This window comes from Mizuhopecten yessoensis, unplaced genomic scaffold (genome assembly GCF_002113885.1).
Source record: "Mizuhopecten yessoensis strain PY_sf001 unplaced genomic scaffold, ASM211388v2 scaffold3459, whole genome shotgun sequence".
Classification (NCBI taxonomy): domain Eukaryota; kingdom Metazoa; phylum Mollusca; class Bivalvia; order Pectinida; family Pectinidae; genus Mizuhopecten; species Mizuhopecten yessoensis.
In genome coordinates this window covers 983776-1011457 of record NW_018405055.1, presented here as the reverse complement: position 1 = coordinate 1011457, position 27682 = coordinate 983776, and the positions used below count along the sequence as shown (strand labels likewise).

At 36.0% G+C, this 27682-nt stretch overlaps 1 protein-coding gene across 1 annotated transcript in view; it reads right to left on the bottom strand.

Annotated features, from left to right (window-relative positions):
* Positions 1 to 2401: 2401 nt before the first annotated feature.
* LOC110447544 (spidroin-2-like) overlaps positions 2402 to 27682 on the bottom strand; it is a 41428-nt gene continuing 16147 nt past the window's right edge. The window contains exon 3 of the mRNA XM_021493316.1: positions 2402 to 2419. Coding sequence (XP_021348991.1) covers positions 2402 to 2419 — 18 coding nt within the window. The remainder of the gene's footprint in view (positions 2420 to 27682) is intronic.

Sequence of the window (27682 nt, the reverse complement as noted above, 5' to 3'; positions counted from 1 at the left end):
TACCACAGGGAACTGTATTGTAGTTTCATCAATGTTTCAAATATTTGATATCAGGAAGTACATATTTTAACCATCAAACTTTCCAAAATGACTTTAACGTAATGAGACATCTTGTTTATTACATTGTTTTATAAACATGTTTTGCCCAATTTTGAATAATCTACTAATACTATTTTGCATCTGATCCACTCACGTTTCAGCAACGTATTATTCTATCTGACATACACATGGGAATGTCGGAGAATGGGTGTATGGGATAGTACATATAATGGCAGGCAAGCTTTGGTTCATCGAGATAAGAACTGACATAACGTGTATCGAGATAACAAAGCTCCTTCGTTATCTTGATAGCAACATGTTTTATTATTTTAAAAAGTATGTATTTTGACCAGGAAACCACAATACGTTTATTATTTGAATCATAAATTTAACTTGATGTCATAGTACCTAGATATATATACAGCTAAATTCAGAACTTTTCTTTCTTACATTTTTTTGGCTAAATTTGGAAAATAGTGTATCATTATTTTCTCCTGTGTATGATTTTGTCGAAATTATCACATTTCAATTTTACAATGGTTAAGAAATTTGAGTTTTATATCCAGGATAATTATTATCTGGTTGGGTCTAGGAACTATGACGTCACACCATGGCCAAGTATTGGATTCCCTAAGGGAGCTTGGATCCCACCCGAGGGGGAGGGCGGTCTTTTGCCATAGCTTATACTCATTGCGGGCGATTGACGGAATATAGAGAGGCCAATTGTCTCCAACTTACCACACAAGCTTCAAAGCCATGCTATTTACTGTTTTATTTGTATGTATGATCTATCCACAGGCACTCGAAATTAGCTTTTGATAATCTGTTTATCGCTATATAGTCGATCCGATATTCCAGAACATGATGTAATGTATGAATTAGCAGACTGTTTTCTTCTATGTTAGATCGACAGTTTATTTTCTTTAAAAAATAATTATCGGAACCTTCTACATTTGATCATATTGATCCTGGGCTGTACCATACATATACTCATTTTATTTTATTTTAAATATAAAAAAAAGGTTTTATATGCATTAAGACAAAACTCAGCTATGGGTTTTTTATACTCGTTTGCACAAAATTCTTTTTTCAAGTCTATGAAAAATATTTTCAGTTACATTCTCGTTTTCTATTGAGCCTTTTGACGGTGTTGGGTCACGTCACTCACTGCAGACCATTATGAGCTGACACGTTAATTTATAATGGCAGTAAAAATATTATATGGCTTATATATTACAGATGGTATCCCTATTACCATTATTAATGATCGTGTACGGCGTGTCTGTCCCTGTGTCCGCGGGTTTGAAGCTATGTAAGTTGGAGATGGGTGGACCATACCCAGTAGATATTTTATCATGTTTCCCTGTTACGCTGTTATTAGATTGTTGTTTTGTTATCTGTACCAATCCTACGATTTATAATGCATCTATACAGCAGACATAAAGTTGATTAAAAATTTAATTTTATATTAAATCATTTGTTTCGTTCCTGACTAATTGCGCTTTTGTTTAAGAGAAATGACTCGGAGTGGGAGATGTACTAATAATGGCTATAAGATTCATCTGATACCTACTCTCATGTGGTAGAATGTTCGTCCGATGTCAATGGTTAGACGATACACAATCAGTGTGAATACTTAATTCTGTGAAAGGACATACAAATTTACACCATCTTTTCTGGTAAATCTACTTGCCCAACATAATATTCAACAAGTAAAAAGAATTTGATTTCTCATACTCAGACTGCGAGAGTATAACTGTTCACAATGATCCTACACTTAGACTGAGTAAATGGTCAAGGGGATTACATTTTCAATATGATTCAATACTCTGTGTAAATGCCCTAACCAATACTCTGATTAGTAAATTTTCAAAATGATTCAGTACTCTGTGTAAATTTGCTCTGAAAGTGTAAATGTTCAATGTGATTCAATACTCTAATAGTGTAAATGTTCAATGTGATTCAATACTTTAATAGTGTAAATGTTCAATGTGATTCAATACCCTGATAGCGTAAATGTTCAATGTGATTCAATACTCTGAAAGTGTAAATGTTCAATATGTTTCAATACTCTGAAAAGTGTAAATGTTCAATGTGATTCAACACTCTATAAGTGTAAATGTTCAATGTGATTCAATGCTCGGAAAGTGTAAATATTCAATGTGATTCAATACTCTAGTAGTGTAAATGTTAAATGTGATTCAATACTATAAAAGTGTAAATGTTCAATGAAATTCAATACTCTAATAGTGTAAATGTTCAATGTGATTCAATACTCTAATAGTGTAAATGTTCAATTTGATTCATTACTCTGAAAGTGTAAATGTTCAATATGTTTCAATACTCTGAAAAGTGTAAATCTTCAATCTGATTCAACACTCTGAAAGTGTAAATGATCAATGTGATTCAACACTCTAAAAGGGTTAATGTTCAATATGATTCAATACTCTGAAAGTGTAAATGTTCAATGTGATTCAATACTCTGAAAGTGGAAATGTTCAATATGATTCAACACTCTTATAGTGTAAATGTTCAATATGATTCAACACTCTTATAGTGTAAATGTTCAATATGATTCAATACTCGGAAAGTGTAAATATTCTATGTGATTCAATACTCTAATAGTGTAAATGTTAAATGTGATTCAACACTATAAAAGTGTAAGTGTTCAATGAAATTCAATGCTCTAATAGTGTAAATATTCTATGTGATTCAATACTTTAATAGTGTAGATGTTAAATTTGATTCAATATTCTAATAGTGTAAATGTTCAATGTGATTCAGTACTCTGACAGTGTAAATGTTCAATGTGATTCAGTACTGTAATAGTGTTAATGTTCAATGTGATTCAATACCCTGATAGTGTAAATGTTCAATGTGATTCAATACCCTGATAGCGTAAAGGTTCAATGTGATTCAATACCCTGATAGTGTAAATGTTCAACGTGATTCAATACTCTGATATTATATAAGTTCAATGTGATTCTAGGCTCTGGTAATGTTAAGATTTATGTGATTTGATATTATAATTGAGATATTGTTCAATAGTTTGACGCGTATGATAGTGCAAACCTCCGGAAACTGGTTTTCTGTTTTGCGTTCGTCATGCCTAATAAAATCTGTTACCTGTAACTGGGCGAGATCGGGTTATCTCAGTCGAGGGTTAAGAGTCTGTAACAAAATCCCAACCGAGGCGTAAGCCTCGGTTGGGATGTTACAGAATCTTAGCCCGAGACTGAGATAACCCGATCTCGCTCAGTTACAGGTAATTGATTATTTTTTCTCGCACTTTTAGGTCGAAAAAAACTATTGAATTTTGCTTAAAACTACAAGTATCCCACCGTTGGCCTCAAATGATAATGACCTCTTCACTACTAAAGCTACATTTGAATGCTTCCGCGTAAAAGCAGTCCTTCCTTACATAGATTTCACAGTGTAGATTATATTTTATCTACAACATTAAATATCTAACAACATCAAAACTATAATTTGCGATAAAACAGAACATTTATAATACAAATTGTCAATTTCAAGCAGTTAACGCGCGGATGAATACATCACAGTGTAAAAATTCCGCGAAATGTCACGTAAAGGTACAAGAGAGATGGGACGAGATAGAAAAATCTAGCATGGGGTATAACGTGGGATATCTCTGTCTGAGGTGCGAGAATCATATATACTATATGCTTGTCTGAAGTTTAGTCGACGCATACTTCTTCCGAAGAAAAACGGATCGTTTTATCCTAATAAGTTTTTGTTTTTTTCAAAACCATGGCTGATTTTGAAGTATATTTACGTCAAAGCCGAAATCAGAAATCAATGACAATTTTAGTTCTCTGGAATATAATTACTAAATAGGAAGGCAATATTTCGTTGTAATGGATTACTGTAATGATTGAAAACACAGTTAGTTTCTTCGAAAAGCTGACACAACGCACGTAGAAATATCTACAAATAAATTTAGAATGGCGGTATAGAAAAAATGGTCACAGTCGTATAATACTTCAGGTCTCCTTACACAAATATCGTGATCTCCTCACGAACACACTAGATGTATTTGATACTATGTAATATCCCCATCCGATACTTCAGTATAGAGTACGTATTGTGTTTAACAATCAGTATTGCAGAAAAATATGTACACTTAGTTATTTAATTTGTACATTTTGAAAAAAAAGAGCTTTAGCGTGTTAATTTCTTTGGAAAATTTACTACCGAAGGGTTCGATAACCATTGTCAATCGCTGTGAAACATTTTTTCTACCGCAATTTTCTAGACCTTATTTAGTAGCCGACATCGTGACAAACGACAGGTAATGACACTTGGAAATTTGGAAAAGGTGATAAGTTTTCTAATTGATACACAAAAGTCGCAAAGCTTCGCTTACAACTCCATAATCAAATTTATATCTCTTCAATTGTCTGGGTATTGTTTGATTTAATCCTTTATAAACATTCATAAATCTTACTACTTTAATCGAAGATTCCATCATGACACTATATTGCAGAGGAATGTACGTTATGTAGGAACACCAACTAAAAGCGCGCCAAACTTTTTACAGCGCTATGTTCGATAGTTCAGGATTTAGCCAATCAAACTGTTGGGAGGTGGTAATCAACTAGTTCATCAACGCCTACGGTTAGGAAACAGCTGTTCCGGGTAAAGGGGAGGCTTGTTAGTAAATAATCAGTGATAATTGTAATGGAACAAAACAATAGCGTGATTGTTCACAGAGTCAAAAGACTGAGGATACAACTAAAACGCCGACTTGAACAGTCTGGTTTTCACACCTTTCATGAAGGCTGTGAGCGTGTTTGAACCACAGTAATCATGCTAGCTGATATAGAGGCCGGGTAACTATCCCCTTTAGATATTGAGGAGATATTTGATATAGTGTTTCTAGTGTAAACAACAGAACCATGTACTCATACATGTTACCAAAATGCAGCGCTTGCTGTCTCTCGAGTTCGGGTAACTAGCCGAACTGTAGTATTCTGAACTCTGAGGACGACTAGTTATACAATTCTGAAGTCTAGGCGAGAAGTTACCAGCAAATGTACCGAGGTTATTCATGGATTTTGATGATTTGCCGAATAATATAACGTTCCTTACTTAGTAGCAATGTGCCTATGTAATGGCGTTAACCTGTTTCTCATTGGGTATAGAAATGTAGATATAGGTATCCGTGTACACGAGCACCTATATTCTCTATCTCAGTCCAAGAATCTCCTATCATAACAAAGCAAAACTTGTTTTTCAATGAAAATCATTTTAAAGAAAAATCGATGAAATGTGGATTACACTCCAGATGTAAAGATTAAGTTTCTTGTGACCAACCTGGTGACTCTATAGGTAAATGTACAGGTAAATGGGCCTCCTCTACTATTTAACATACAGTAACGGTTTATTGGCGATGGCTATGGGTCAATATGAAAACGCAATGGTCCGCGTAACATTAAACTCAATAGTGTGTGTGCTTTTGTAACTAGTTTCACTGTATGCTGTTCAGGTTTTAAAGCATGACTACCAGTATCTACACGACGAGGAGGAGTGATGACTCGTTTGACTTGATTTTACTGATCAACCTATGCGTGTCTATCCCATGACCTTGGTAAATTGACCATGGCGAGATATCAGGGTTGTGTGGCAGTGAAATCCACGAAGAGTACAAATAAATTTATGATAAATTGTCGGCTATTTAAAACACACGTTTTCATTTTCACGGAAGTTTGAACAAGCAGTTTGCCCTCGTCACTGCTTTTAAGGGAAAAAAACTTCATGCCACATAAGGTGGGTGTTTGATGGAAAATGTATTAGAAAAGGTGAATATTTGAATCGGGAGCATTTGGAGACATGACTTTCAAGGCAAGGTACATACAGAGTTTATTTTGAATGCCTCTTTGAACATGTACCATACATACACAGAGGCATTTCAAATAAATCCTGTAGAGATTTACTTGTCCAACATAAAAATGCCACTTAAAAATATAAATATATTTTTTACTGAATTATCAGTATAAAGAAGATTGGTATGCCATATTGTCCGTTTACATATATGTTTTGTCATCTACCATAGTCAGTGTCGATATAGGCGGGAAAAGATATAGGTCTTTATATCTTTTCAATTGCTACTGACTGACCTTTGACCCCTGTTGACATGACGACGCCCCCTGGCTACTGTCTGGCACAACGCCCAGTCCTTGTTACTGTAGTTAGGTAATAGTGGCATTGATCATTCGGGAAACCATCTAGACATGTCACTATATAATGTTTGCGAGAATGGTCATTGAAATTTGACTGTCTTGATGGTAAAACAAGGCGTAATGTACGCCAAGTGTAATGGTTCGTCATGTCTAATAACTGCCTTTCTGTCATATTTATCTTTTTACTCGAAAGGCTTGATTACAAATCTCAAAATTTCAACAATAAGAAACATTCTGTCTGGAAAATTAAGTTTTGCTACCTTACAGACGTGTTTTCAAACGATTGTATTCAAAATAATATTCACATCTAAGCAATGGTATTTAATACAACAACTGTTTTCAGAAGCAAACAGGATTACGTTAATAAGAAGGAGTTAAGGTGATTGGAATTAGCACTTTATCATGATACTGAAAACAAATATTATGTAGCACAATTTACCAGCTGAAGAACCCACACTATGGACTGTTTCAAGTATATAAAACGTATATTATATCGCTGTTCTAACATTTGCACACCTGAAGAATGGAAAATCAAATTCCAAAAATGATAATTTATTAGCAGCTAACTATAACATGTAATAATACGCTATTATCCATACAGGTTAACAGCTAAGCTTTTCGATTGATAAGAAATAACAACTCATAAACTACTGAAGAACACACTTTTGGAAAAGAGTCACTTTGAAGTTTCTTATTATTATTGCGTTCCCTATAGGAACATATGTCCATAGACAGTTAGTACTGAAGAACAAATACCAAAATATTACAAAAGAAAGAATACATTATTTTGACAATTAGACTCCACGCGAGCGTTGATTAATAACCAATACTACACTATTGCTTCCATATCAACGCTGTTTCACATAATTATATGCACCTATCGACGTCTAGTATGATACATCTGTAACTATACATTTCTAAATCCACGATGGAAAGTGCATACAATGAAAACGTCAGAGTTAAAATTATTCTGGAACGTGACGTAATTTCGGTCCGATATGTGACGTCATAACATTGACATTATTTTATCAGCGGAAACAAACCGTCAATACAGTCGAAAACTGACTGCCTTATCCCATTACTTCTTGGCAATAAAGTAAGTTTAAACTTAAACAAACTGCTTTACAGTTTTAAGAATTAATATGCCATTATTTGTCTGTTTTATTAATACATGTAGTTGATTGATTTGTAAAGGATGGGAGAAAGAGTCTATCAATAGGTAGATAACGGGACAATTTTCAGTTTGAACCTCGGTCAGCCATAATTCGGAATTTAATTCTACGCTTTCAGGTAGAACTCCGTCTTCTTCATGCCTACATATAATAAACTATATTAGTCTTCACCTTACGTCACAGGTTATAGGTTATTGTGGCAACGAATACATCTATAAGTCGGTGTGTGAGCCAACACAATAAATAAGTGCTATTTGCGACAGTGACAATCGAGGTACATGTATGGTGTTAACTCATCATTTCCCCGTTTAAATTTTCCATTTGCTTCCCGAAATTTTAACCGAACAACAAATATACAAAATTAGCTGCAAGAGTTCAAAAATGAGGATAGTCACTGAAAAAACACGAGATACTTTAGCCAAAACAATATAACACTGGTGTAGAAATAAACACTTCACGACATCTGCTGGTCATACTCCAGGTATTATAGACACGAAAGACAGTCAAGCATTTTTGACGACAAAACAGAATAGATGTTGGATTTTTTTTTTTTTTTAATTTTCGTTTAAATTGTTATTGTTATTGATATGACAATGACGCGGGCTTCATTGGACTTCAATGCAATTAACGCATTTCCTCCTTTAGCGTATCATTAAAGACCTTTAACATATACGAGGACAAACTGGAGATTGTTCGTCAATGTGGACATCACAGACTTGGTTAATTGATACCTGCACGCAATGAACGAAGTTTCCAAGGCGCTGTTACATCCTCTGCGGGTACAAAGTTCCCAAGGCGCTGTTACATCCTCTGCGGGTACAAAGTTCCCAAGGCGCTGTTACATCCTCTGCGGGTACAAAGTTCCCAAGGCGCTGTTACATCCTCTGCGGGTACAAAGTTCCCAAGGCGCTGTTACATCCTCTGCGGGTACAAAGTTCCCAAGGCGCTGTTACATCCTCTGCGGGTACAAAGTTCCCAAGGCGCTGTTACATCCTCTGCGGGTACAAAGTTCCCAAGGCGCTGTTACATCCTCTGCGGGTACACAGTTCCCAAGGCGCTGTTACGTCCTCTGCGGGTACAAAGTTCCCAAGACGCTGTTTCATCCTCTGCGAGTATTTTCAGGTCGGCATCTGCAGACAGGTCATTACCTTATATACCTTATATGGGGAGTATTGACTTGTAAACGGTATTGCACAAACTTATAAAAGTAGATACGTAGATGTATAATTCCACATAAGTTGTTTGAACAAGAACTGACTACGGTACAGTCCATTACACACAGCCCGATATGTACTGCTCACATCTACCTAAATCATAGATGGAGTTACTGCTATTGTTCACCACATACATATAATATGCGTCCACTGTACTTAGCTATTTAAAACATTTGACTTCAGAACAACATTAGATTTGAAATAACAATTCAATTTACTTTATGATTGGTAACTTTCTCTAATATACTTTCTGACGAGTCAGCAATGTTCATCATTCAGGCAATACTAGTTTAAACAATACTGCTGGAGGCAGACAACGTGACTTTTCCATCAGAAAAATCTCAATTCAAAGACATCAATATAGCAGTTTCGAACATTGCTAACGTGTTTTTAAAATGTTATTGTGACAACTTACAAAATATAGTATTATGCATATCAGTTTCTTAGATTCTAGATTAACGCTATTGAATTAGTGTGATTTTTCGGTCGTAAACTTTCTCTTTGTTGAGAGTAGAGTTCCTGTTTCTCCATCGTTAACTTTCTCTTTGTTGAGAGAAGAGCTCCAGTTTCTCCATCGTTAACTTTTCTTTGTTGAGAGAAGCGTTCCTGTTTCTCCATCGTTAACTTTCTCTTTGTTGAGAGTAGCGTTCATGTTTCTCCATCGTTAACTTTCTCTTTGTTGAGAGTAGCGTTCCTGTTTCTCCATCGTTAACTTTCTCTTTGTTGAGAGAAGCGTTCCTGTTTCTCCAATTTTAGAGTTAACATGTCGTAGTTGATTCGGTATTTAAGGTAAATCTGAATATCATGATTTCCGTGAAAGATGTCGACAGCAGACGAACAAATGACGAAGTCACAGTTTACAAAGATGATGGTTGATGATGACAATGAGGAAGTTTTACGGTTGCTGTTATGATCTCGTTGGTAAACATTCTGTTTCCCTATGTGATATGAAGGTCTATATTATGATATCCTGGTTCTGCCTTTAAAGACGTGGCGTTATATATTTGTATAAAGCTACATGTATAAAGCGAAGGTTTACAAGTCGGTGTCGTCAATGAAACAGAATAAGCTTGCCCTTCCGGAACACCTGGTCCTATTATCCTTGTAATTTTTCAAATATCTCCACATAAATCGTTCCCTTTCTCATATTTTGCCCTAGCTTTCTTGATTTTAAAAACAAGTTACGGTTTAGTTGTCACTTTTGAATTCACGTTGTTGTATACTATATATTACATGTATACAGACAGACGACGTATTGTTGTATACTATATATTACATGTATACAGACAGACGACGAGATACAATTTAAAAAGATAAACATTCTTAAGATTAATGCTTGTAACTCGTCCTCAGTCAGGAGGACATGCTCTCCCTGTTTATGCCCTCCCAGTATTCAGACAGGAGGACATGCTCTCCATGTTTATGCCCTCCCAGTATTCAGTCAGGAGGACATGCTCTCCCTTTTTATGCACTCCCATTATTCAGTCAGGAGGCCATGCTCTCCCTTTTTATGCACTCCCAGTATTCAGTCAGGAGGACATGCTCTCCCTTTTTATGCCCTCTCAGTATTCAGTCAGGAGGACATGCTCTCCCTTTTAATGCCCTCCCAGTATTCAGCCAGGAGGACATGCTCTCCCTTTTTATGCCCTCCCAGTATTCAGTCAGGAGGCCATGCTCTCCCTGTTTATGCCCTCCCAGTAATCAGTCAGGAGGCCATGCTCTCCCTTTTTATTCCCTCCCAGTACTCAGTCAGGAGGACATGCTCTCCCTTTTTATGCCCTCCCAGTATTCAGCCAGGAGGACATGCTCTCCCTGTTTATGCCCTCCCAGTATTCAGTCAGGAGGCCATGCTCTCCCTTTTTATGCCCTCCCAGTACTCAGTCAGGAGGTCATGCTCTCCCTTTTTATCCCCTCCCAATATTCAGACAGGAGGACATGCTCTCCCTGTTTATGCCCTCCCAGTATTTAGTCAGGAGGCCATGCTCTCCCTTTTTATGCCCTCCCAGTACTCAGTCAGGAGGATATGCTCTCCTTGTTTATGCCCTCCCAGTACTCAGTCAGGAGAACATGCTCTCCCTTTTTATGCCCTCCCAGTATTCAGTCAGGATGACATGCTCTCCCTGTTTATGCCCTCCCAGTACTCAGTCAGGAGGCCATGCTCTCCCTTTTTATTCCCTCCAAGTATTCAGCCTCTGAGTACTTGTTTAGAACAATAAGCTTTCTAACCTGATCATCACGTGACCGGATGCACGGATCGTGTTAACTCTCCTGACTGCAGTTCAAGGGATAGAATGACGATTAAAATTCAAACTTCACATCATTATCTATGCTTAGTTTTTTGGTATACATGTATACATATATCAGATTAAATTGACCAGTCAGAACTAGCTGCTCAGCATCCTAACAAAAATGATGGTTCTGATCTGTCTTAATATCAATGAACGACATTTAGTAGATCCGGTCTCGAACAATAATTTCGCACAAAACAATGGCAAGATTGGAATAATGCTGTCATGTTACCAACATGAGCTGAAATGTGCTTAATGATAAAGGAGTTACGGGTACTAGATTAATACAATATTCTTAATGTGTGATACGGAGTGCCGTTTTCCATGATCTGAATACTGATTGTATCATTAAAGTAAGGTTTTCCAGTGAAACACGTGTCGCTTTCGAGGCTTCGAAAGCTTGCAAACTTAAGTTTGCAATGACTGTCTGTGTTCAAAACGATCTTATCATTTAAGATTCACCAGGTATGTTAAATAGAATGCGATGCATGTGAAATCAAGATTAAAAATAACTTAGTTCCTCATAAATTCTTCCGTAACCTTAAACGCATTTGTGATCAAACACAAATTTAATTCTGATCTTTTTACGATATATCATAATGGTTTAATTTTACTTACGATGCAGCGATAGTGATCTCTCAAATTAAATTACCAACAATTAAATATACATTGTGCAGTTTACTGATTATGTAAACCACATCACGAGCTTAATATCGTTGAACCGTTACTACGATTTCAAACTCGATTACGTCAGAGCCGTCATCTTGCATTATTCCAGAAAAGAAGAATATCAGTTTTTTATTCATAAATCAGCTTTGTGCACTCATGTAAAACATCAAGAAAGAAATATCGAGAAAGAAGCAACTACGTAAAGCATATTTTGTGTTAAATTATTAAATTAATGTGGGTAATAAAACCACCAGAATACCGAAATGTGAAAAATATGTGGTCCAAGTTCAAAATCGATGAAACTATTGCAAAATATGAAAAATGAAAAGACTTATACGGTTACTTTTGAAAATAGTAAATCAAGAATAAGACTAGACCCTACGGAATGATAAGCAGCATATGCTTTATCGAAGACGCCCGCCATTCAAATCTACTTCACATCTGAAAGATGTCACATCATCAAAAACAAGAACCAGGGATATGGCAACGAGACAACAAGGCAAAACAAAACTTCAATAATTATGATATAATAATGATGGAAGATATCATGATGGTGACGGTAAAATTTACCTGTAATCTGAGTCAACATTCATCTCCCGTTACCTCGTGTTGTGAAATTATTCCTTTGTCCCTTAGCATTCGTCAATTTTTTCTCGAAATTGTGTCATTCCGAGTAACCCTAAGGATATTAAATATTGCGGCTTTGGAATGTTACATTAAAGTCTTTACTAACCTTGGGGAGACAGTTAATAGACACAATATTTTGAAAACGTCACTATCATGTTATCACCGCCTTATGAAGCGTAACCAGATAGGTCGCGTCATCAATTTTGCCACACATTTCAAGCGTCTTTGATGACCGTGCAGTGCATCGGGTTCACCATTAAGATTACCTTTTTTACGGTAGGAAAATGGAGAGCTATAATTATTATCACTCCAGTGCAACGAAGTAAAATAAATCTCAACCTTTAAAATACAACATTTGAAACCTAACACCCGGCACAGTCTCGTGCTAAATTTCAAACATCTTACCCTCGGCTTAAATTTTTATCTGTCTTCATTACACAGGGGTGATATATTCTATTATTACACAGGGGTGATATGTTCTATTATTACACAGGGGTGATATATTCTATTGTTACGCCTCCAGTGAATTTCTAGCTATTTGATTAGTTGGGAGAAAATTAAACAAGAATCTCTGTCACACTCCGAAAATACATTGGCTTTAAGGAGCGCGGGTGATATTGCCAGGAGACAGTGGCAAAAACCCATTGTCACCCTGGGCTTCGCCTCGGGCCACAATGGTTTTCTCGGGTTGACAATATTCACTGTCACCTGCTAATGAATGTCATATTTATATATTATTACAAAGGGTTGATCTATTCTATTATTACACAGGGGTGATATATTCTATTGTTACACCTCCAGTGAATTTCTAGCTATTTGATTAGTTGGGAGAAAATTAAACAAGAATCTCTGTCACACTCCGAAAATACATTGGTTTTAAGGAGCGCGGGTGATATTGCCATGAGACAGTGGCAAAAACCCATTGTCACCCTCGGCTTCGCCTCGGGTCACAATGGTTTTCTCGGGTTGACAATATTCACTGTCACCTGCTAATGAATGTCATATTTATATATTATTACACAGGGGTGATCTATTCTATTATTACACAGGGGTGATATATTCTATTATTACACAGGACCAGATTTCAAACTATAACTATTCAGTATCTTCCACTGTTTCAAATTGTTCAATCTATCTGTTTTTGACGGCCTCTGTCCTAATCGAGTCTCTGTTTATAAAGCCCTACGTGGTACTGACACTCTATAAGCAACGATTCCTGGTAAGCATAAATGCCCCATGCAGGTGTGGATAACCTTACGACCTCTGTATACTTATAATCTTTCACAAATTGTTAACAAATTGTCATCCTTACAGACTCGTATCCATATCACTGTTATATAATAAGGTTTACGTTAATTTCCCTATGACACGTTTTGCCGGCATTCCATGCATTCTAGACTTACGTAATGCAACCCTGCCTTCATGTTTAACAGACACAAAACTGTTTATACTGCCCGAGACTGACAGGCCTCGTCGCCATGAGTCCACCACCACTCACACCACCACCACAACCACCACGTATACCGTTAATCTACGATCACCACATCAGATGAGACGACAAACCTTGGTTTTTTTTAGTGTCTATGTTTGTGTAACGTGATATAGCACGTACAAGTCACAAAGAATTGTGACCTCACGTATTTCGTCTGTAATGTGTACGATGTGGCCTTCCGTATGTGACAGTAAAGCTAATCTCGATCATAGACCACCTTCCATAACATGGCATTACAAACAACAGCCTACTATCCTTCTGTGCACAACTTACTGTCTTTGGTGTTTTCTTTCGCAATTGTATGTTAACAATGCTCTACCACATATTGGCTACATACTGTTATCCCTCTTCATCGTTTTGTGCTATAATTCCAAATCCAAATTTCTTGTTCAACAGCTCTTCCGGTATTTTCCGTTTTTTAACTTTACTAACGTATTCCTGTCATCAAGATTGTATGTTAAAGGATAATGTCACAGCTACGGAGTCTTAAATGATCACAGCTATCAGTTAACATCTTCACTTCAGCTTCAACCTTTTTTATCCTGTCTAAAGGACCTGATTAATTTATTCTTTCATTCATATCCCTACGTCCACATGTTCACGCGTATTTCTTCCTATGTCATTTAGTCGACAAGTTTGTTTCAATTCCTGACTATATCCTGCAGTCGACAGCGTTGTGTCAATTCCCGCCTATACCTAAATCCTTCAGTTGACAATTCCGTACCATTAAGTTATGCATATAATATTCTTATCAATTGGTTGTTTATTTGGTACATTTTTCTTACGTAAACACATTTACAATTTTAGATGTAGATGCAGGTTTGTTTCGTAAGTACAGCCAGGCCTGTAACGAATACTCTGACACGTGTCGGGAAGGTTGGCCGTACAGTGCAGACGAACTGGTTTCAAATTCTTTCGGTGTTTCATTGAAAGATATCAGATATGCATCTTCAGACTGTATTTAAGGAAACAGTTCCCAGAAAATTTTGATTTGGAAGTCTGGTACTAGACCAATCAATGCACATCTCTGAACAACATCGATAGGTTATGAGCAGGCCAAAATATAATAATTAACAGGTCTCGGCATTACATGACCTTCCAACAGTTCTTATGTGTGGACTTAATATATTTTATTACTTTAACTGGTAAATATCTCTCCCGTTAATAGGATTTTGAAGTACTAGTGTTTTGTGTCTGTATGAACCAACCACCAGTCGATTTTCAGATGTCGTTTAGTTGTTTTTTTTGTTCGCTAAATTAATTTTGATTCAATTTTAGTCCAGTAAGGTATATTCCCAGGGGCTTATCGTGAGCGACGTCAAGGGTCATGACACTCTTTCATCCAGTATTATCAGCTGTAAGATAGCTTTAATTCGGACCATTTTTATAATTAAAACTTCATCTAATATCCATACCACACAGGCAAAATGTATAAATATACATTGCAGACAACGACTTTATATCCAATTATAAATCTGATTATCGTATATACTTTTGCTCATTGTAAGTCCTTCGCTATATAGAATGACGGCGACATGCGTGTACAATGTGCTCCTGTACAACAGCATTTCATTTCTATCTAATGTATACACAACACAGGTTTGGAGTCAATGGATAGGGGCTGAACCCCTATAACTAGTCCGAGTTATGCCTATAACATACCCAGATGACCTCCCCCTAAACAGATCGTAATAAACGTGTAATTCTCTCTTCCCCATTAAGCTTTTATCAGTATAGATAACGTTTCAGTCGACAATAATTTCGTATACCACCACAAGCCTATCAGTTTTTGCATTCTAAGAAAACTGAATGTCAGTACAGAATCGTTAATTTTTCGTTTTCAACATGCCAGGGCATATTGTTATAGGTCTTATGCCGCTTTTTTAACACCTATTCCGTCTTTGTGTATTGCAAAGTTATCTTCCCTTGGGAGCAGGTATCGATTGTTTCGTCACTTGTTTGTGAGAGCAACGTCATCATTTTTTGAGAAAACGACGTAATTTTCTCACACAAACCAATGACGTAACAATCCACACCTGCTCCCAAGAGAAGATAACTCTGCAATACGCAAAGACGGAATACCACAACTGGGCATCTTCTTAGGTATCCACAAGCAAAATGGCATCAACGATACTCCAGGCTAGAGGATGCCCACTGGGCATTATTTCGATTTTCAGTACAGAATCGTTAATTTTGCGTTTTCAACATACAAGGGCATATTGTTATAGGTCTTATGCCTTTTTTTCCACACCTATACCACAACTGGTAAAATGTAATGCATCGTATTTTGTATTGAAATGTTTGCTACATGTAAATACAAAAAGGATTAAAAAACGTAAATATTATTTTCAGTTGTATTTGTAATATACCAATGCAAAATAATACAGCTTTTCCTCAAACGATGTTATCATTTGTTGTTGTTGTTAGTTTACGAGAACATTGGGCTATGCCTTTCTATCGTACACAGGTGAAACCTTTGCAGGATTTCATGACATCATCATGACATGAGACTCGACAGATCTTGGTGATGCGGTCATCAACGCCCCTAATTAGCATTTGAATGATAAGTCACAGTGATTGACTCGTTAAACGATTATTTTGTCATGATGTCTAAAATTGGACTCCCTGTGACGGGATCTGTCCAGATGTAAGTGTATATGTTAAAACTGCCAATCATTGGAGTTTTAGTTCCGGTCGACAAAGGTGCAACATATGGCAAGTAATTCTGTAATCCTTTCGTACGCATGCGTACCATTGAAGATGTTCGGGTGGTCGCTGCACTTGATAATGAAAAAAAATGCACCTAAAGGACTGAGGTGTTTTTTTTAACACCGATAAAACGTGATAACATCAATAGTAAAGGTACGATAAATTATTAACAAAGTGATGTACTGACGTCCTTACACATATAGGAATGATTGTCAAAGTGAAATATAACGTAAGTTACATATGTAGGAACCGTTTTCATTCAGGAAATTGGAGAAAGTGGGGAGTTAGATTAATTGACGAGCGGGATGGGGTGCGGAAATAACTAGGCTACTTACTGTGTACATCATTTATCATGTACATAACCAGTTCATCTTATTTCTTTCGATTTGGTAAGAGCACATCCGCTGAAAAACCCCACTTGCCATGGTAATTGTCAATGAAAATTCAATTCTGCAAAGTATCAGGCATGCACTTCAGCAAGTCTACAGTAGCTGACTGTAAATGGGGGTCCCAGAGGAGTACGAAATGACGTCAGAAAAACAATGGGTACATACGGTCAATCGCCGGTGTTGTATACGAAGGTAGTTCGTAATTTGCGGGAATAGTCCCGTTAACATGAGTATAATAACACCAATATGATGAATGAAAGCTGACATTCAGTTTATATTGGTTCGGTTTACTATGCTGGAAAAAAATGCTGATATTTCCTGCTGCAGTAGGAATGCATATTATCAACTCTTTTTAGATTATGAATGCGTAAAAATCAATGTGATATAATCAAGGCATTTTAGACTTGCGCACGTTATATGTTACAGGCATGAAAAAGACATATAGAATAAGACATGTGTTACACAAATCTTGTTAAAGAATGTGTCAATTGAGCCGCAATGTGACATCGTTGTGGACACAAAATATGTGCAAAAATAATTAGACCTCAATTCGAAATGATGCCCAATGGGCATCTTTAGCCTGGGGTATCGTTGACGCCATATTGCATGTGGATACTTTAGAATATGCCCAGTTGAAGTTTAGGTGTGAAAAAGCGGCATGAGACCTGTAATAATATGCCCTTGCATAAATTAACGTTTCTGTACTGAAATTCGAAATGATGCCCAGTGGGCATCTTTAGCCTGAGGTATCGTTGATGCTGTTTTGCATGTGGATACCTTAGAAGATGCCCAGTTGTGGTATAGGTTTGGGGAAAAGGCATAAGACCAACATCTATATTCCCTGGCATGATGAAAACGAAAAAATAACGATTCTAGACTGAAATTCGAAATAATGCCTAGTGGGCATCTTTAGCCTGGGGTATCGTTGAAACCGTTTTGCATGTGGATATTTTAGAAGATGCCCAGTTGTAGTATAGGTGTAAAAAAGCGACATAAGACCTATAATAATATGCCCTGGCATGTTGAAAACGAAATATTAACTATTCTGTACTGAAATTCGAAATGATGCCCAATGGTCATCTTTAGCCTAGGGTATCGCTGATGCCGTTTTGCATGTAAATACCTTAGAAAATGCCCAGTTGTTGTATAGGTGTGAAAAAGCGACATAACCGATAACAATATGCACTGACTTGTTGAAAATGAAAAATAAACGATTCTTTACTAAAATTCGAAATAATGCAGAGTGGGCATCTTTAGTCTGGGGTGGATGCCGTTTTGCATGTGGATACCTTAGAAAATGCCCAGTTGTTGTATAGGTGTGAAAAAGCGACATAAGACCGATAACAATATGCACTGACATGTTGAAAATGAAAAATAAACGATTCTTTACTAAAATTCGAAATAATGCAGAGTGGGCATCTTTAGTCTGGGGTGGATGCCGTTTTGCATGTGGATACCTTAGAAGATGCCCTGTTGCGGTAAAGGTGTGAAAAAGCGGCAAAATACCTATTATGTCAGAAACGTTTGAAAGTCATCCTAGCCCAATATTGAATAAGGAACCAACTTCACGCTGGTATTACATTTTAATTTGCCTGTTTCGTGTTCCTCTTTGATAACGTATAGCGTTAATGTTATTGCTTACTTTAGGTAAGATTTGTGTGTCTATATTATTAACACAAAACCATGAAATTAAAACCTTATTAGACAACAAATTCACTCCTCATTCAATAGCCCCCTCGCCCGACGCCAGCAGTGTCACTACGTTTGGTGTCATTTTGTTTGTATTTGTGTGTGAGCGCTTTCAGTAAAGTAATAAGATATGTTATTTCGAACTTGATGTGTGTAATAATGAAACACTTGTTAAAGTGTTATGTTGCTGTCTTTTGTAAGAAAGGCAGAATGATAAATGGACCAGATACATCTACTGTAGAAGTTATACTTAGATATTGCTCCTATATAAATTAATTAAGTCTATGATATTTGATCCGATGTTCTGTCAATTTATTCGCTCAAACATTCATCCCGGATTCGATGGTTGCAATGTTTCGTTGAATTGTTTATATGCGCAGTAGTCTTCCATTTGCCTCATGTTATTTTGTAACAATTAATTTGTGATCTGATCTGCAAGCTTGTTTTGGTTGCGATGTTTATACTTATAATAACACGTAATTTCGTGGTAGGAGTGTGTCATTATGTTTCACTATTCGGTTTTGATTTTCATTGACGTACTAAATTATTATTTTTTACGCTTATCTGTTACGCCATTGCACTATTTGACCGTATTGATAATTATTATCTCTAATATTTATGCGCAGTTTTGCAATGTTATATATACCATAATGCTCTCCTATCAGGAGCTTGTGGTATGGTTATAGTTACAATGTTATATATATGTGGCATGGTTATAGTTACAATGTTATATATATATGGCATAGTTATAGTTACAATGTTATATATACCATTATGCTCTCCTATCAGGTTCTTGTGGCATGGTTATAGTTACAATGCTATATATATGTGGCATGGTTAGAGTTACAATGTTATAGATATATGGCATAGTTATAGTTACAATGTTATATGAATGTGGCATGGTTATAGTTACAATGTAATATATACCATTATGCTCTCTTATCAGGTGCTTGTGGCATGGGTATAGTTACAATGTTATATATTCCATTATGCTCTCCTATCAGGGGCTTGTGGCATGGTTATAGTTACAACGTTATATATACCATTATTCTCTCCTATCAGGTGCTTGTGGCATGGTTAGAGTTACATTGTTATATATATGTGGCATGGATATAGTTACAATGTTATATGTTTGTGGCATAGTTATAGTAACAGTGTTATATATCCCATTATGCTCTCCTATCGGGTGCTTGTGGCATGGTTATAGTTACAATGTTATATGAATGTGGCATGGTTATAGTTACAATGTTATGTATATATGGCATGGTTATAGTTACAATGTTATATATACCATTATGCTCTCCTATCAGGGGCTTGTGGCATGGTTATAGTTACAATGTTATGTATATATGGCATGGTTATAGTTACAATGCTATATGTATGTGGCATGGTTATAGTTGCAATGTTATATGTATGTGGCATGGTTATAGTTGCAACATTATATATATGGCATGGTTATAGTTACAATGCTATATGTATGTGGCATGGTTATAGTTGCAACATTATATATATGGCATGGTTATAGTTACAATGTTATATTTATTTGGCATGGTTATAGTTATAACGTTATATATTTATGGCATGGTTATAGTTACAATGTTATATGTATGTGGCAAGGTTATAGTTACAATGTTATATATACCATTATGCTCTCTTATCAGGTGCTTGTGGCATGGTTATAGTTACAATGTTATATTTATGTGGCATGGTTATAGTTATAACGTTATATATATATGGCATGGTTATAGTTACAATGTTATATGTATGTGGCATGGTTATAGTTGCAACATTATATATATATGGCATGGTTATAGTTACAATGTTATATATATATTGCATGGTTATAGTTACAATGTTATATGCATGTGGCATGGTTATAGTTACAGTGTTATATATACCATTATGCTCTCCTATCAGGTGCTTGTGGCATGGTTATAGTTGCAATGTTATATGTATGTGGCATGGTTATAGTTACAATGTTATATGTATGTGGCATAGTTATAGTAACAGTGTTATATATACCATTATGCTCTCCTATCAGGTGCTTGTGGCATGGTTATAGTTACAATGTTATATATATGTGGCATGGTTATAGTTACAATGTTATATGTATGTGGCATGGTTATAGTTGCAATGTTATATATATATGGCATGGTTATAGTTACAATGTTATATATATCTATGGCATGTTATAGTTACAGTGTTATATGTATGTGGCATGGTTATAGTTACATGGTTATAGTTACAGTTACAATGTTATATAGTTATATATATATGGCATGGTTATAGGTAAAATGTTATATGCATGTTGCATGATTATAGTTACAATGTCATATGCATGTGGCATGGTGATAGTTACAATGTTGTAGATATGTGGCATGGTTATTGTTACAATGTTATATATATTATATATATCTATGGCATGTTATAGTTACAGGCATGGTTATAGTTGCAATGTTATATATATGTGGCATGGTTATAGTTACAATGTTATATGCATGTGGCATGATTATAGTTACAATGTTATATATACCAGTATGCTCTCTTATCAGGTGCTTGTGGCATGGTTAAACTTACAATGTTGTATATATGTGGCATGTTTATAGTTACAACGTTATATATACCATTATTCTCTCCTATCAGGTGCTTGTGGCCTGGTTATAGTTGCAATGTTATATGTATGTGGCTTAGTTATAGTATCAGTGTTATATATACCATTATGCTCTCCTATCAGGTGCTTGTGCCATGGTTATAGTTGCAATGTTATATGTATGTGGCTTAGTTATAGTATCAGTGTTATATATACCATTATGCTCTCCTATCAGGTTCTTGTGGCATGGTTATAGTTGCAATGTTATATTTATGTGGCATGGTTATAGTTACAATGTTATATGCATTTGGCATGGTTATAGTTACAATGTTGTATATATATGGCATGGTTATAGTTACAATGTTATATATACCATTATCCTCTCTTATCAGGTGATTGTGGCATGGTTATAGTTACAATGTTGTATATATATGGCATGGTTATAGTTACAATGTTATATATACCATTATTCTCTCCTATCAGGTGCTTGTTGCATGGTTATAGTTTCAATGTTATATGTATGTGGCATGGTTATAGTGTTATATATACCAGTATGCTCTCTTATCAGGTGCTTTTGGCATGGTTAAACTTACAATGTTGTATATATGTGGCATGTTTATAGTTACAACGTTATATATACCATTATTCTCTCCTATCAGGTGCTTGTTGCATGGTTATAGTTTCAATGTTATATGTATGTGGCATGGTTATAGTTGCAATGTTATATATATGGCATGGTTATAGTTACAATGTTATATATATGTGGCATGGTTATAGTTACAGTGTTATATGTATCTGGCATGGTTATAGTTACAATGTTATATATACCATTATCCTCTCTTATCAGGTGATTGTGGCATGGTTATAGTTACAATGTTGTATATATGTGGAATGGTTATAGTTACAATGTTATATGCATGTTGCATGGTTATAGTTACAATGTTATATGCATGTTGCATGATTATAGTTACAATGTTATATATACCAGTATGCTCTCTTATCAGGTGCTTTTGGCATGGTTAAACTTACAATGTTGTATATATGTGGCATGGTTAATATGCCATTATGCTCTCTTATCAGGTGCTTGTGGCATTGTTATAGTTGCAATGTTATATGTATGAGGCATGGTTATAGTTACAATGTTATATGCATTTGGCATGGTTATAGTTACAATGTTGTATATATGAGGCATGGTAATAGTTGCAATGTTATGTGTATGTGGCATGTTTATAGTTACAACGTTATATGTATGTGGCATGGTTATAGTTGCAATGTTTTATATATATGGCATGGTTATAGTTACAATGTTATATATATGTGGCATGGGTATAGTTACAATGTTATATGCATGTGGCATGATTATCGTTACAATGTTATATATACCAGTATGCTCTCCTATCAGGTGCTTGTGGCATTGTTATAGTTGCAATGTTATATGTATGAGGCATGGTTATAGTTACAATGTTATATGCATGTGGCATGGTTATAGTTACAATGTTGTATATATGTGGCATGGTAATAGTTGCAATGTTATGTGTATGTGGCATGGTTATAGTTACAACGTTATATATACCATTATGCTCTCCTATCAGGTGCTTGTGGCATGGTTATAGTTACAATGTTGTATATATATGGCATGGTTATAGTTACAATGTTATATGTATGTGGCATGGTTATAGTTACAATGTTATATGCATGTGACATTGTTATAGTTACAATGTTATATGTACCATTATGCTCTCCTATCAGGTGCTTGTGGCATGGTTATAGTTATAACGTTATATATATGTGGCATGTTTATAGTTACAATGTGATATGCATGTGACATTGTTATAGTTACAGTGTTTTATGTATGTGGCCTGGTTATAGTTACAATGTGATATGCATGTGACATTGTTATAGTTACAGTGTCATATGTATGTGGCATGGTTATATTTACAATGTTATATATAGGTGGCATGGTTATAGTCACAACGTTATATGTACCATTATTCTCTCCTATCAGGTGATTGTGGCATGGTTATCGTTACAATGTTATATATTTGTGGCATGGTTATCGTTACAATGTTATCTGTACCATTATGCTCGCCTATCAGGTGCTTGTGGCATGGTTATAGTTACAATGTTATATATATGTGGCATGGTTATCGTTACAATGTTATATATATGTTGCATGGTTATAGTTACAGTGTTATATATATGTGGCATGGTTATAGTTACAGTGTTATATATATGACCAGCATAATATCAAAAGTCGTCAAACTTGCTCTTATGACCTATCCCCCATAGTTCCCGTCGCTGCAGGAATGAAATGGGACACTAATAGAAAGTATTGATAGCATTATAGGAATACCATTACACTGAATTACCCCAAAGATAATTTCCGACCGTATTGTTACATGGTGACTTGAAGTATATAGAACAGCTCCACGGGAGATGAAAGTTATATAATATACATTGATTTAACCGAACATTTTAATAATTCCATACACAGATTTATTGATAAATAATCATTTTATATTCTAAAGCAGATTACACGTTATTACTGCGCTACGTTGGGCGACTGAAGGGTAAAGGTAGACCGTCAATGGTAAACACATTGTGGTAAATCGGATTCCGACACTAACGCTGTTACTTCTATACACGTAAAGTGTCCCAAGGAATTTCTCGTCGCCCGAACTATTCAGTGGTTCGAAGGGGCGTGTCTGATCATTCCCTGGATCGATTGTAGTTCAATATGTGGACATGTATAACATAAAATACCCGTTTCTGTATCCGTTATTCCCATTTCACTCTCAAAATGAAGTAATTATTTCGGCCATGTTGATTCACTACTCCGTCGGTATTGACTTGTTAATTTGATTTCGCTTTTCCGGCTGCTAAAATTTGTCGCTATACGGACCTGTTGCTTCCGTTGGACCTGTACAGATAAGATAATAAAATATGTAACTATTTTAAGTTCTAAAGATCTTTTACCCTCGCTAAATAGACTTGTTAAATAAAGGTCCAATGCTTAACCTATATGAACCACTTACTCTAGTTATATGAACTTGTGACCTAGTTAAATGGATCTACTACTTAATATTTCTGTATCCCCCAACTCCCGGTCCGGACCCATTACTTTATTTATATGGACCAGTTGCTCAAGCAATATATGTACCCGCTATCGATAAAACGTCAGAATAATTCGGACTACCGAACTAGGTACGCTGGCTACACGGACTCGTTACTAGAGGTAGGCCTGTATCACCACATTAGGACTCACATTGACCGACTACTTTAGATATATTAACTCTTTACAACACTTATGTCTATATTAACATGTTCCAATATTGTAAACATGTTACCTCAGGCATGCCTTTTTGATTACATTTATATGGATCTGTTACTTCTAGTGTATGGACCCATTGCTTAAATAGCATGGACCCATTTATCAAGTTGCATGGACCCATTGCTCAAGTTACATGGACTCATTGATCAAGTTATATGGACCCTTACTCCAGTTACAAGGGCTCGTTACATCTGATACATGGACCGATTACTCAAGTTATATGGACCTGTTACTCAAGTGATATGGTCCAGTTACTTCTAGTGTACGAACCCATTGCTCAAGTTACGTGGACCCATTACTCAAGGAACATGGACCCATTACTCAAACTAATTGGGACCCATTTATCAAGTTATATGAACCCATTAGTCAAATTATATGGACCCATTTATCAAGTTACATGGACCTATTTATCAAGTTATATGGACCTATTTATCAAGTTATATGTACCCTAACTCAATTATAAAGTCCTGTAACTTCTGGTTTATGAACCGATAACTCAAGTTATAAGAACCCGAATTCAACTCTTGTGGACCCATACTCAAGTTATGTGAATCCATTACTTATGTTACACTACTGTACTTTCGCGATAATAACGACTCCAAGAAATGTAATTTAAACATATTTTATTGCTTTTAAAATACCAAAATAACATCGAGCAAAAGTTCTAACAACATTGTTGAAACCCCCATTCAGATATATATATATTATAAATCAGAAAAACGATCCTTACGGACGAAGAAATATTATAAAAAGAAAAATTCTTAACAACGAGTCTTTAGTACTATATATATATATATACAACACTTACAACTTCGCGTGTCCAATGTATGATTGTGTAGAACCTCCGTGTTTGCCATTCGAATACAACAGTATACACAATAATCTATATATATTTTACTGTAACATATCTAAGATAGACCATTCTTTTGATGCCTTTCTTTAACTAAAAGGTGGGCGTGCTTTAGTGGCTCTATTTCAACCCGGTGAATACCGAGACATCTACAGATCTGACTGTCAGGCGAGATGGATGGGTCATCGATAGGCCGTCTAGGTTTAAATTCACGAGTCATCATTATTTGTATACATGAGGAATTTAAGCTTTGGATGTAGAAGGTATGCTTTACACCAGACCACCCTATTCCGTAATCTCGACACCTTTTAAGCGATTGATATGAGGATATCACCTTTGTGATCAATGTCCATGATTTACTAGACTATCATGGCCTTTTGTTGTAGACCGGTAGCGCCATGTTTGATGACGGGTGATCCTTATTCAAGTATTTACATATAAGCATGTATGTACATATATGAAGAAAAGAAAGAGCGACTAGACGGAATGTCATATATGTAAATTAACTATGTCACCTTGGCTGAATATATAATATATATAAGATGCAGTCGGCAGACTCGGATCCAGGATTGTTCAGGTAGAATGACGGCCATGTTTCAAATAAGAGAAGTAACAGAGTAGTCAGACTATTTTGGAAGGATATCAGAATAGAGGAAATCGTTTATCAAGAAAAGTAATACCATCACAATAAAAAAAATATTACAATTGTGTGCTGTAAATAAAATCGAATATTTAAGATAACTTGCATTTCGAATGATGTGTATTTTCGCGTAAATACCCTTAAAGGATTAATCTCTAATTCAAGTATCGTGGGAACAATGGTTCTCATACTGTGTGATGTAATGTCGCGAGTGATACGCGAATCAATGCCATAGCCCATTGGTACGAAAAGGTTCGTAAAAATAATTGAGCACAAAATAGAGATAATCTCCAGTAACCATCAATAGATAATCCTCCTTGGATAATTAAGACGCGTTTATGCCATGGAGGAGCAGTTGTTTATAACAATAATAATAAAAATTCGATGTTATTATATACCGCTTTATCACAACCTAGTTCGTAGGTCGTCTCAAAGCGGTTCACACATTATTATCCGTGGTTATAGGTTCTCGCATACAGCCGGTGCTGCCATTTCGGCGCTCACAGCTAGCATTCTACAATTATAGCACTGCTCAACCACGTACTCATTTACAACTGAGTAGACTGGAACAAGTGGAATAAAGTATCTTGCTCAAAGATACACCGCCGTGCCGTGACTCGAACCCGCAACCACCCGGTCACGAACCCGGCGTCCTACCACTCGACTACCGTGCCTCTACGGTAAGGTAATTATGTTTGACAAATAACCAATATAAAATGACTGTTTTATGCACTCAAATAAAACAGCAAAGAGATTTTGGACAAGACTCATCTTTGTGGGTTTGAAATGTAGCTTGCGTGTTGAATTTGATTATTTGCTTTAAAAGTCGTGATATAACATTATAAAAAAAAAGCAAAATCTCGTCCATCCTTGCCATTTATATTCACCCTTTGGACATATAAAATATCTTCTCTATGCATTTATATTCAGCCTTAAAACCATTCCATATCGTCCCTAGTCATTTATATGCAGGTTTCTGACCGATATCACATCTTCCCTTGCCTTTCAGACCAATACAATTCCCTTTCACATCGATACCATATCTGACCTTGCCTTTCACATCGATATCATATCTTACCTTGCCTTTCACATTGATACCATATCTGACCTTGCCTTTCACATCGATACCATATCTGACCTTGCCTTTCACATCGATATCATAATTTACCTTGCCTTTCACATCGATACCATATCTGACCTTGCCTTTCACATCGATATCATATCTTACAGTTGTGGGATCGCACAACGTTACACGGTGTGCGTGTGCGCACGATGTGTGAACGGTGTGTGCACGATGGGCGTACGATAAAATGCTGGACGATCATTGCTTGCGCACATCTGTGCGCACGATGGACGGACGTTGTGAGATAACAATCGTGGTTGGTGTAAATTGAGGAATGCCTTAACAATTTATACGGTTGCGTGTTTAAACATATGAACTTGATGTTTACGTATGTTTCTATATTCTAGCAACATCTGTAAACTTATCTGTCTGTCTATACATTCTTATATTTAGAAATTGTGTTTTCTGTGTTTTTAAACAAACTTAATCGACACATGTAAAATTACAACACAATCCCGTATACACGTATACAGGTAAACATAACCACTTTGTACATGTACCTGGACCGTAGTTTTCTCCCCGCCTCGGGCACTTACGTAACTCGTCGGGTAAGGCCGGGTGTGTGAAAATCCAGGTGAAGGGGAGCTATAGGCAAACGAATGCAAATAACAAATACTATTCATTACGGTCAAACGGTATCGCATATCAGCTCTGTGT